The sequence below is a fragment of the Mya arenaria genome, chromosome 3 (assembly GCF_026914265.1).
Source record: "Mya arenaria isolate MELC-2E11 chromosome 3, ASM2691426v1".
Taxonomy (NCBI): domain Eukaryota; kingdom Metazoa; phylum Mollusca; class Bivalvia; order Myida; family Myidae; genus Mya; species Mya arenaria.
In genome coordinates this window covers 28,628,803-28,642,428 of record NC_069124.1, presented here as the reverse complement: position 1 = coordinate 28,642,428, position 13,626 = coordinate 28,628,803, and the positions used below count along the sequence as shown (strand labels likewise).

The 13,626-nt window shown below is 35.9% G+C and overlaps 1 protein-coding gene across 1 annotated transcript; it reads right to left on the bottom strand.

Moving 5' to 3' along the window:
* Positions 1–11,946: 11,946 nt before the first annotated feature.
* On the bottom strand, positions 11,947–13,626 carry LOC128228686 (uncharacterized). Its single transcript, XM_052940136.1, has 3 exons — positions 13,564–13,626; positions 12,993–13,152; positions 11,947–12,494 (listed from the first exon to the last, which is right to left on the bottom strand). The coding sequence occupies exons 1-3, from the start codon at positions 13,612–13,614 to the stop codon at positions 12,331–12,333; spliced, it is 375 nt and encodes a 124-aa protein (XP_052796096.1). The 5' UTR covers positions 13,615–13,626; the 3' UTR covers positions 11,947–12,330.

Here is a 13,626-nt window from a genome sequence, read left to right as displayed (position 1 = left end):
TCCAAAATCCATTTTTTCTATGATTTGAAATCGAGTGTCAAAATGCTACATTGAAAATATTAAATGCTTTTAAGAAACTCATAACAGTCTCCGTAGTTAATTAAGAGTTGAACATTATTTTCTGCGTTTCATTGATGTATGAAGTGTCGGAAAAAATACACATAATTTGCATAAACACTGACGTAGCTGGGTAGAGCATATCTTCGTCAAGTACTATGCAATTGAGGCGTTGGAAGTCTAACACTCATAAAACATATATTCGCTGGATCTTGCATGACGTAAGTTTCATTTACAGACGTTTGGATAATAGGGGATTATGGACAGGATGCCAGGCAACCTGTCGGGGGCGACCCTGCCTTGGTTTAAAGACATCGATGGCATGGCTGTGCTTCCGTGGGGCAAAATTCCTAGGTATAAGACCGAAGATTAAAACAAAGGTACTTTTTCACGATATGCCCTATAGATCGATATGTCTCCTGTCAGTGTGACTCAATCTGGGTGGGAACGACATTGTAGGCGATCAACTGGCCGGCTTGTTTGCCACTATAGACGCAACAATCCTCTAGGTTAACATTTTGCCAAGGTTGGTGTGGCCACAGGGCTCACACTTGGACAGAAAAGCGGGTGGATCGCTTTGGCAAGTTCGAGGTTCGACACCATTACATAAAAAAATGTTCTTACATTTGCATATACACTAAGTACAACAGATCAGCCTAGCCTCTCACGGCTTGTCGGGTTCGTTCACATTCGGACTTGTCATTTTGGTTATGCAAAAGTAAAACTATCAATGTTGTTTATTTTGTTTCTTTTCAACGAAGAGGCAAAATAAGAACCTTTAATTTCCAATTTCAAGCCAATGTGGTTAAATAACAACGTCTACATGTATCTTGTTATCGGTTTCCTGCTTTAAAACTGTCCGAAGTACACAAAGCTGGATCATGTAGCACCTACATACCCATACAAGTAGTATTCGCAACTTTCTTATACCTTATATGTATATTCTCGATGGTATCGTCAGTTACGAAAAACCTTTTTAAAACGATTTTACTATGTTAATCCATCTGTATTCAAATTCCATCAATTATTGGTATCATGTGATAAAAAGGAAGTTATGGATGTTTGTAAATATATAAAAGTAGCGTCTGTTATACGCAATTCACTTATAAACAGTATAACTTAAAATTAGTAGTTATGAAACATTCCCTCACTGCCAAAGTTAACATATTAATTATTTTGTATTCAATTTACATAAACTGTTTGCCTTTATTACTTTATATTTTAAAATATTTATTTTTATTTAGACCAATGCAACCTTTGGGTAACTTTGTTGCAACCTTTGGGAGACTCGTGTCGCCCATAGGATATACCTTGTGTCGCCCAAAAGTAATTGTGTTTTTCTCTTTCCATATAGTTTTTAAATCAATTAACGATTTTTGCAAATGGATTTGGACGCTTTTCAAAAGGTTCAGTCATTGAGCACTGACCAGCAGGATATATAATTTTAGGAAAATTCACAAATAATTTTTTTTAATGAATTGTATATTATGAAAACAACCTTTGGGATACATAAGATTTTTATTAATGATTTTCTTGTCATGGATATATGTTTTAGATAATAATTCATAAATGTGAACAACGGAATATGCTTTAACAGAAAATATATTTTTGTTCAACTGAAAAGATTCCGAAATTTGCTAAAAAAAATATCTTTGCAAAATGCGGTCATATTCCGTGATATCATGTCGCCCAAAGGTTGCTGTTAGTTCAATGCTTTACAAAATATACGAAGGACCTTTACTATTCGTTGAATTATTTACTTTATTTAAAGGTTTATGAACACAAATGTCAAAAGTCTTCATTGTTAAAGTCTTATTTGAAAATGGTTAAATGAACCTGCGCACAATATTTCGAGGAAGTTTCAATTTGGCCTACACTCTCTATTAAGGGTGACGATCCTGACGAATTATGTAAGAACAACGAATGGTAATTCTTGCCTCATGTGCTAAGGTTACCATATGACGATAATTTCTGTATTATGTTATACTGGTAATTGTAACAGTTCATTTTAGAACCATTTAAGGTATAAAGACTTACAAATTTGTTCAGATATTTTACTTCATATACAACGAATATGATCGGAGAGAACCATTACAAACCAATAAAGCACATATATATTGGTCAGTAATGGAATTTTCGGTTTTCATCACAATTATCTGACTAATATGTTATTATGTGTCATTACATGTTTTAATGCTTTTCACTGCACATTTGATTTTATCATGCACACAGATAAGTCGGACTTGAAAACAGAGATATCTGTGATTTTATATACAAAATCTGTCATCTTACAATGCTACTTATTGGCCGGTCTGCATCCACTAAAACATTGATCAAAGTTGTTGATCACAATTATATATTTTTTTCTATATGGAATGCGTCAGGACTGCCTGCTACCGATAATCATTCCAAAATATTATGGTCAAATCGTACCGGCAATTAAATAACTTCTTCACTTTGTATTTAAATAACATTTGACATTTTTTGCTATTTCTGTTGTCAACAAATTTTACGAAAATCAAAAGAAATGAAGTGTTTTAGGTTATATTATTGCAACTTACACATCTTCCTTAATAAGTTGCAGGTTTAGTTCATGTATGCATATTTCTTTTAAAAAGAACTTAAGTTTAATACTATTTATTTTACTGTTTCTTTAATGTTCATCTCTTATTTATCCGTTAATAGTGAATGCTGGGATGACTGACTGTTTCCATGTTATTATATGTGTGTTACTACAATCGGCGAAAATAACTGCGAAATGGTGTATTGCATATTAAAGTGACACTACTTTAAACATATGTTGTTTCACATATGTATGACAAACATACATTTTAAAGTAATAGACCTTTCGTTACTTACTAAGAAATGCATTTGCGGAATTTCTTCTTTACTGATAACAAAATTTCAAACGTGTATTCAACAGCTGAAAACGTACAAAACATTTGAACTGTCGCAAAATAGCCCTCTCTTTCTCAATGTCCAAATAAATTCAAATTCTTAGTCCAATATAATCTAATGATTGTGAAGATTCATGGTTTCAACGTTATCAGTAGACTTACAGTCAATTGCTTGAATCCTGAATTGAACGGCGTAGAGACAGCACCAGTGTCCCGTCTGACAATGACTGACCGATGAAACTTAAACCTATCAATTTGGACTTCATTGAGTAGTCCATTATGTTGTTTGTTACGCATTTCCGCTTTACAAGTATTGCATGAAATATACGTACGACATGCAACGAATGACGTCGTATTCAAGATTTGTATTTCGTGATTATTTGCATGACTCAGCGATTATCAGTTTAGCGGCGCGGGCCGATTTTCGATTATTTTCTTGCGGCCCGTAGAACGTTCGCACGTGAATTCAATTTTTGCCTAAAAATCAATTTTGGCGACTACAAAATAATGACTTGGCTAAATAATCAAAATTTATTGATCCGTTTGAACATATTTATTATTGAAATCTTAAAGGGAGGCAAAATCGAACGCGGTTTAGAAAGACATGTTAGTGTTTGATAACTTGTGTGGGCCGTTAGGGTGGCGTTTTTCGTTCTGTGTTGACATTCAAAAACAAAACAAAGGAAACGGCAAAATTGAATTAACTTGAAAAACAGCAACTGTTCATACATGTTGACATCAATAATACGAGGTATTTGTTTATTTAAGTACAAACAGTCGTTCTACTTGCTAAGTGTTCATGTTTAATGAATTGAATTCAGTTATTCAGGACATGAACAGACATATGTCAGTGATTCGTACAGAAAAGTTTGCATAGACGTTGTGGATTGTTCAAGGTGATCAATTGAAATCGGAATGGGAACATAAACATGACAACAAAATGTTGTTTGCCTGTTTTGAGTTAAGCCATCGTTGTCAAGCCAGAACGAAATGAGAATGCACAACTGGATTGCAGGTAAACTTTAAAAAGCAAACTTTAAACTTGCAAAATAAAAAAAAATAGTAACATATGTATTCAAGATACTACGTCTCAGGCCATTATGAGTCACTCGGGCCAATTATCACTCAATTATCAATTATCAATTATCACTCGGCTACGCCGTGTATTAACCTCTAGGTAAAATACAGGTCAAATAAAATCTGATCTTCAATAACCCAACAACCATGTGCAGTCTTTAACATTTGGCTGTACTGTGATTATATGTAACGTTAATGTTCTGATTTATTAAATGCCATACCCTAACCCAAATCATGTACATGTATGTTTTAACTCATGGAACATGGATATTTATTAACCTTCATATTAGTATAATTTAGAATTTTCATTTTCTTGAAAAACACTTTTGTCTGAGAAATACTTGTTTAGAAGTGTTATTAAACGCGTTGTCGCATAAGTTTAATGTCGAGTAAGGAAACGTGCCCATGTAAGCCATATTTATTTACTTTGAAATATAAAATCGGGCAGCAGATCTGAAATTTGTTTATTGATTTCCTGTCTCTCATTCAGTTTGTGTTCCGGTCCTGCACCCAAGTCTCCTGACTGTGACAAGGATAAACTCCAACTATGATTTCTTAATTCTTTGGACCCGAGTCAGCCATAGCGGATTTCCTCCGCACTAAATGATGTAAAGCCCCTGACCTAGCAACCTGGTCGAGGGATTTAGTATTTATGGCAAAATGTCCCGCACACAATGGCACTATCGATGTTGCATTGTTTGTCGGTCAGTTTAGACAACAAGTTACGCAATGCTTGTTGCATGTATACATTGATGACAGTACCCATTCTGGCTGCATGTTGCCCCTGATATGCAATTTTCTCCAAGTCTTTCATTGGTTGAGAACACAGAGATTGTGATTTCACTGCTTTCTGTCCATATTTCTTCAATAGTAAATTTCCCACAATGCTGTCAATACTCGGTACTGCTAATATATTCTCTGCCTTGTTTGATATAGGAAAAACTGACCTGTAACTGTCTTTTTAAGCTGGCAATTTTGTTGGTTTCTCTGTTCCCCAGGACACATTCAACACAGATATTTGACTGTCATCTAGAGAAATACCATTTTTTTTTAGACTTTGTTGTGGCGGGAAATATTTCTTGCAAAACATTACAAGTTTTTCAACTATACTTTAGAAAACGATCATCACTATCATCACTATCAGAGTCAATTGGTACTGTGTGTGCCTTGCGACTGTTAGTCTCTGATGCGCCATCCTCGTCTAACAACTCCGAACGTTCTCTTTGACCAGGCATCAACGATAAAGTGTCATCATCCACATCATGGGTGAACACAGTATCCTATATCGGTGAGAGGGGAATACCCACCAATGTGTCAACCCTCTTTGGATTTGTGCTACCAGTGACTGTGCAAGTAGTAGCACTGGTTACTGGTCTCTGCCTGGACGAGCTAGCAGTATCCACCGAGTCAATGCTCTCGAAACGTGACTTAACATCTTTCCTCAAGGAATCTAGCTCTTTCTTGCTTGCTCGCGGGGTACGATAAGATTTCTTCTGAGAAACATGTGACCGACCCGATTCAGTGTCAAACTAGTTCTCTTCCATTTCTACTAAAGACAAGCTGTCTTTCTCAACACTATCGTTGCTTTACGAAGTGTTGGCCATAATAATCCATAAAAATCCAATTTATAATCCAAAAAACTATAAAATAATTGTTAAAACACTACTAAATTGTCGTTAAATTAGAAGAAAACTAAACATGTTGATGTTTCGACGCCGGAAGTAAAATTGACGATATGGGGGTTACAGGTGTTTATATAGAGCGCTTGTATCACGTGACCATGGTTAGTCACATGATCGCTGTATATAGCGTATTGTTGATGTTTAAAGGAGGTAATATCCTTATGTTTTTTTCACCAGGCAAGTATAAATCATGAAAAGAAAATACGGTATTCATGCGGTTAAAGGCTATTAGGAGATTACAAATTGAACAAGTTATCAAACAAAGTCTATCTTTATAATGGACATTGACATGGTATTTGTATATGGCAAATATGAGCAAAAAATAAATAAGATAAAAAAATATGTGTGAAATATTATTTTGCGAGTGCCGACTGGGCTTTTCGAAACAAAATAATATATAAATATTGACTGCCTTGAGGGTGACAGTGCATATTGTCAACCTGAGGTAAAAACTGTCGACCGAGGCGAAGCCGAGGTTGACAGTGTTTTCCGAAGGTTGACAATATGCACTGTCCCCTTCAAGGCAGTCAATATCTATTTTATTATACCGAACAAAAACTGTAGTATTTTTAAGACTAAAAATACCATTTTCACTGACAGCTGCGAATCTTGCTGCTCGGGTGATACAGACTTTAAGTAAAATACTATCAGTAAATCCCGTATTCGTACCGTATTGCCAATTTCATATGTTCTATAGAAGTGAGGTTTTATAATTAGTGCATTTTAAGGTTACAATGCCAGTTTTATATTAATCATAATTTTTCACATACAAATCCAACATGGCGGCGTATTTTTAGCGTATTTTCAATTTCATTACGTCAGAGGGTGATAGTGCGGGGTGATAGTCGAAAATATTGGCCTGGCGTTTTTACTATATGTTCTATAGAAGTGAGGTATAATAAAACTGCTTATTACATGAGATATATGACTATATCTAATTCACGTTTGAGACAAGTGAAAAGCGATTGTGAACTTCACCAACAGTATCTGCGCAGAATAACAGATATAGCCGACATCGAAAGACAGGGAAAACCCACGAAGGAAAATGTGAACAAATGAATGTTCAATCACACCAGCGTTCAGGAAATTGTACGAAATAAGACATGTACACGTAAGTTAAAGTTACATTTGAATAATTCAAACGTTAAAAATGTCTTTACAGATAAAACAACATCAACTAAAACCTTGACAGTGATGGGTTGGGTAATGCCTTCAGTAAATTGCACTTTTGATAATTATAAAAAGTCACTTTTTATGTTTTTACCCCTCGTAGATCTTTCGAACAAACGATTATGGAATGTGGATAGTACATTTAATCACTTCTTTTGGTTATGAATTGTCAATATGTCCGACTAAAGTAAAAACTATATTTGTACAGACATTTTCAGAAACGCTTATCTCCCAAGGGATGAACGCCTTGACAAGCCATATGATAAAATGAGTTTCAGGCTTTTTTGTTAAAGATCATCAAATATTTCATCAAATTAAAAGTTTTTGTATTCCTGAGTCCTGAGTAAACACGTGTATGTCGGGGGGTGGGGGTGGGTCCATATTTAATTCCTGCTTTCAACTGCTTCTTGCTTTTACTGAATACTATCATGTTCGGTTTGTCTGCGTTAATCTCTATGTTTCACGTCCGGAAGTGTTGGTAAACGATATCAATTAAGCGCTGGAAGCAATAAGGTGATGTATAAATTAGGGATAAGCCGGGCTATTACATATGGTGGACATGACCTTTGACCTAAATAAAGACTTGCATTGAATTTTAAAAGGAGTTTATCAACATAAACAAGGTATGAACACTTCGACAATATGACGGGCGTGTCCTCGAATTATTTCGGCTGGGCTTGATACCTGTCCTGCATATCTGACGATACAGTAATCAGAATATTATAAGACATTTGAATTATTTAAAAGATATCGGTTTATTCTATTAAGAATAAGTTGCTCATTCTATTTTGAAAAAGGACCGATAACCAGTGGGGTCGGAAACCTTTAAAAATAGGATGATTATTCTCGTTTGTCACTATATGTTATTTAACAAGATAACGGGGGTCAAAGAAGATACATAATTCATAACAAGTTCATTCAGTATGCAGTCGACCTGATGATTGGTGCGGCCTTATATTTTTTAATCACGTTGGTTACTTCGTCGAAACTTAAAGATTCAGACACGCCAGTAAGTATAATACTTTGCTGATTTTAGTATTCACCTAACTCCAGCGATGAATCTAAATCTTTTGCGTTCTGTACAATTGCAATACTAAAATACTTCGAGATGTAATATTTGTAGCATTTAGTAACGTTTTCATCAGTAAACAAATTTTCCATCGACAATTAGCGTATTGAAAAAATCTAAAGTATTGCCATTTTGCCCTCCAAGTAGCTTCTAAAAGGTTCTATAACTAGGTTCTGCGGTCGTATTAATATCGTCGTAAACTCAATTTCCATGATCTCATTTACACTGAAGATGTATTTGATTGAAATTACGTTTTGCATTGGTGTAATAAGTGCATGAAAGTTGGATTGGGCCACGTCCCAGCAGACATTTTATATGGGACCCATATGGGTCCTATATGGGCACCTATATGGGACCCATATGGGTTGCCCATATGGGACCCATCTGGAAAGTGCAACCGGGCCCCGTGTGGGTCCCATATGGGCAAGCCCATATACATTCATATGGGACCCATGTGGGTCCTATATGGGCAGCCCTTATGACCCATATGAAGTAAATGGGCTACCCATATAGGACCCACATGGGTCCCATATGAATGTATATGGGCTTGCCCATATGGGACCCACACAGGCCATTTAGGCAATATTGGTCCTACATATGGGACCCATATAGGTACTATATGGGCAGTCCTTTCAATCCATATTGGCAGTCCATTCAAGTAATATTATACCCATGTTGGTCCAATATGAGCAGCCCTTCCTTGTGAGTTTGATGTATTGTTCGAAGGGTCGAGGTCTGAAATACTTCGGCAAGTCTGAACTTTTTGGACTACAACCTGAAAGCATCCACTATTTAATCAAGTTACAAACCAGTACATACAAGGCATGGGTCACTTGTTTGAAAACTAATGACCAAGCATTGTGTACGGTGATCCTAGGAAGATGTCATTCCTTTGTGATATATAAGCTTATCTTTGACAAAGCCACACTGATTGAATTACATGTATTAACTAGAAATGTTAGACACAATGTCCTTTTGAATTTGGATAAGCCAAACAAATAACATACAGGTTCTGTAAAAATTAATTCATACAAAATCACTATGGCTTAGTCAAATTCTAACAACAATTTCATAAAACAACAAAATCTCATCAAAGGTTTCAATCCCTGCCAATTTATTCAAATTATCTGACTAGATTAGGTATACGACTGCATAAAAAACATGTAAAAATGCATTAACAAAGTTAAAAGGTATTAAAAAACAGAAAAATGAAAATGTGTTTCACCACGCAAAAGGGGACCTTATGGATGAACGCCATTGCGATAAATGAACTCGCTAAGTTTGTTGTCATTTTGACGTCATTGTATTTTCTACATTGCCTTCATATATAGGATGTTTTTTTGTAATTCTCTGTCATAATGGTTGAAGTTGTTGAAAGTAAATGTTTTAACCACAGAACAGGCACTATTCTTATATGATTTTAAGAAACAGGTATGTCATAAATCCACCCACAAGGTCCCTTTTTGGGTGTATACAATTGGTATAAGATATTCTTTATCAAACAATGCAGGAGTAAATAAAATAAAACAGCTCATCATTGTTTGCAAAAAGCAACAAAACAAAAACAATGGACAAATATTTACAATAGTTAAATTTTGAATCAGTTTATGTGGACACAAGATGTAGAATTCCAGATCGCATGTTGGATGAAAGAATACAGAAACGTACACGATCAACAACAAAATGTCGATAGAACCGCTGGATGCTCAATGTGAGCTTGAAAAACTACGTAGACTAGATTATACAGATTTTAACAAATAAACTAGATATTGCTTTTTCGAAAAAGCGCATGTCTCCCCCATTGTGTGGTCGTAGGTGAGAAATAATCAATGATGGATCCCAAAATCAATAGGGGCCATCAACTAGTCATGACTAACTGGCATACCAAGTATGAAGTTCCTGGGTGTAAACCCCCAAAATATAGGAGTTTTCTAAACCTCATGATCAACCTCCCTACCAAGTTTGGTGAACCTAGGTCAAACCATTCTCAAGATATTGAGCGGAAATGTTTTTTACATTGGGGGTCGCCGCGACCTTGACCTTTGACCTAGTGACCCCAAAAACAATAGGGATCTTCTACACCTCATGACCAACCTCCCTACCAAGTTTGGTGAACCTAGGTCAAACCGTTCTCAAGATTTTGAGCAGAAATGTTTTTTATATTGGGGGTCGCCGCGACCTTGACCTTTGACCTAGTGACCCCAAAAACAATAGGGATCCTCTACACCTCACGACCAACCTCCCTACCAAGTTTGGTGAACCTAGGTCAAACCATTCTCAAGATATTGAGCGGAAATGTTTTTTACATTGGGGATCGCCGCGACCTTGACCTTTGACCTAGTGACCCCAAAAACAATAGGGATCCTCTACACCTCACGACCAACCTCCCTACCAAGTTTGGTGAACCTAGGTCAAACCATTCTCAAGATATTGAGCGGAAATGTTTTTTACATTGGGGGTCGCCGCGACCTTGACCTTTGACCTAGTGACCCCAAAAACAATAGGGATCCTCTACACCTCACGACCAACCTCCCTACCAAGTTTGGTGAACCTAGGTCAAACCATTCTCAAGATATTGAGCGGAAATGTTTTTTACATTGGGGGTCGCCGCGACCTTGACCTTTGACCTAGTGACCCCAAAAACAATAGGGATCTTCTACACCTCATGACCAACCTCCCTACCAAGTTTGGTGAACCTAGGTCAAACCATTGTCAAGATATTGAGCGGAAATGTTTTTTACATTGGGGGTCGCCGCGACCTTGACCTTTGACCTAGTGACCCCAAAAACAATAGGGATCTTCTACACCTCATGACCAACCTCCCTACCAAGTTTGGTGATCCTAGGTCATGCGGTTTTCCAGTTATCGATCGGAAACGAAGTGTGACGTACGGACGGACTGACGGACTACCGGACAGGGCAAAAACAATATGTCTCCCCCAGAGAGGGGGAGACATAATAATTGACTAGATAATACAGAAAAATTCTCTAACAAATAAATGGTAACAAATAAATGATTGGCTAGATAATCAGGGCTCCCACTGCCATTCGCCAATGGCTCCATTGGCTACAAAGACTAAAAATTGGCTACAAAAAATGATGGAATTGGCTAAAGTGTCTAAAATGTATGACTTTCCATATAAAAATAAATTAATTTTAAAATCTATATATCTTAACCAGTTTCTACTAATTCAAGTAAATGAATGTCTAGTTACAGCATGTTTAAAATTGGGGCTATAAATCAATATGTAGATTTGTTTAAACCTGTGTAATTAGGGGGTCAAAATGATGCTTACTGTATACACAGTGATATGATCAGACATCATGGATTGTTCCTTGTTTAAGATTAAGTTGAGTCTGCAAGATTTGAAATATTATATTAATTATTAAGTTTAAATGACTCTGTCAGTACATACTTATGAAACTGATTTTGTAGATACAAATGTTGTAATTTTCATATTTAAATATATATATCACACATGATTTTGCATGGTCGTCTTTAAGAATAAATTAGAGCTGTATTATTTATTATGATGAAATAAATAGCTTTTGTGAAAACAAATAAAAACATGAAATCTTAAATATTGCCTCTAGTATATATTCAAAAAATCATAACTTGAAGAATTGTACTATTTTTGGGGGTTATCAGGTTGGGAAGCTGATGACTATGGTATTTCTAGCAACCCCGTGATTTTCAGCGCGAGTCAATTGGCTAAAACTTTTTTTGACCCAGTGAGAGCCCTGATAATACAGAAACATTCTAACAATTAAAGGATTAAAAAAAAATATAAAGAGCAACGAATCTCATGATGGCAGCAAATACAAATAAGGACGGACCAAACAATAAAGTCACATTTATGAAAAGAAATAATGCGAGTTTGTTTATTTGCACACCTCTGCTTGGCCAGATTTTTGCAACATGCATATCAAAAGCACTGTTTAAATGCTTCCAAAACTTATTGTTTTGGAACAGATGGTGGAGTAACATGTGTTAATAAGAAATGAAATTGTGGAGGTGCCAATTTACATCAATAACTACAAAAATATCTAATTGAATATTTCAAAAATTGCCTTGACATTGTAAGTTTTATACTAATTAATAAGAAAAACCTACTGTGAGTACAACCAGTCGCTATGTAAAACTTTACAAGAATTTGGTTGGGTTTTATGTAGCACTAACACTGTTTATAGGTCAAATGGCCCCAAACAGGACTGGAATTTTTAATTCCAACATTTGCAGTCCTGTTCGGCCCCATACGACCTATAAACAGTGTTGGTGCAACATACATACTAGCAACTGGTTGAACTCACATTTCAAACACGAGGTCCCTACAAACAAAATGTTTTGAGGCATGCTTTTATAAAGTTCAAAAACAATTTCAGTTTTCCTCAGCATTGTCTGAAGAATTTCCTTGCGTTGGTCTCTTTCTCCGGTTTGTCCTCCCCCCATCACGGTCTCTTGAACCTGTCAACCATTTGGAAACTTCCAGTTCAACGTCCTTCAATGTCGATTGATGGGTGGCTGGGTTCCTCTGGACACATCCTAGCAACAAAGATTATAAAAGGATTGAGATAGCTTTTTATAAATATACAGCAGGGTAGGACGCAGGTCTGCAACTGTCAAGGAAAGATAAAATCTGAAATGCAGGCTAATTCTTGTTTTGTTTGTATGTGTGTTACGACTGTTTTGACAGTATTTCAGTCTTTATTACAATGTCTGTATGGAAAACAATACATAAAACCAAAATTGTTCAGATGTAATCATTTGACGTTTGAAAATGTTTTTAAATTTGCTTAATGTGTGTTGCTTTGAAACATCTACTTAAATATAAATTGTATCATGCAATTTTCAGAAAATGATCGACTAGCACAAATATTATTTACAGTTATTTTCTGGATTGTTTATGTCACAAGGTCCATTTTCTAATTTAGCATGATGCTGGCCATATATATATACTGTTAAATCTTTTTCTCATGTCTTTCTGATAAATTCTTCAAGGATTAATCAATCACAAACAAATTTTCACAATCATCAACTTACGGAACAGGATTTTCAGCAGTGACAAGTCTCCGAACTTCTGTTTGCCCTTCAACCCCTTCATGTTGTACATTTTTGCAACATTGTTGGTGAGCGTCTCCTTCATAAATCTGTCAACCATCTCTCTTATATCTACCCCACCAATGGTATACATGTATCTCGCCTTAAATGGAACATGGCAAATTATGAATCCATATGCTGCCAAAGTTATTATTTATTATAAATCCCTAACAGTCTATAGTTTAAGATGTCTTTTCACAAAAAAACATTTAATATCATTGTAACATCAGTCTAACCGCTAGGGAAGTCAGATGCATATATTAGTAAACCCTTGCCATGCTAAGGGCGAAAGTAAAAGGCTTGCCCTTCAGTCTAACCAGGCTATGTTCTGTTGACAGCATGGATTTACATTTTCAATGAAATGTCTGCTGCTCGACTTTTGATCAGTTCATTATAAATACTCAGTGTTTTAAGGTTAAAATGAACCGATTCTCCCTGTTATCTAAGAAGATTTCAAAGTTTATAACAGTATTCATCAGTCTAACATTTCCTTCTAAATGCACAATATGCTTACCACAGCTGTTGCATTGTTGGCGTCCTGAAGTAGCTCCTCCAAGGCTTCCATTGCTTCCAGGGA

Excerpts from the sequence above, each read along its gene's own strand:
- LOC128228686 (XM_052940136.1), bottom strand. The coding sequence starts at position 13,614 with ATGGAAGCCTTGGAGGAGCTACTTCAGGACGCCAACAATGCAACAGCT. Across the intron at positions 13,153-13,563 it reads CCAACAATGCAACAGCTGTG|GCGAGATACATGTATACCAT; the intron begins GTAAGCATATTG and ends GTTCCATTTAAG. Across the intron at positions 12,495-12,992 it reads ACTGCTGAAAATCCTGTTCC|GATGTGTCCAGAGGAACCCA; the intron begins GTAAGTTGATGA and ends CTTTGTTGCTAG.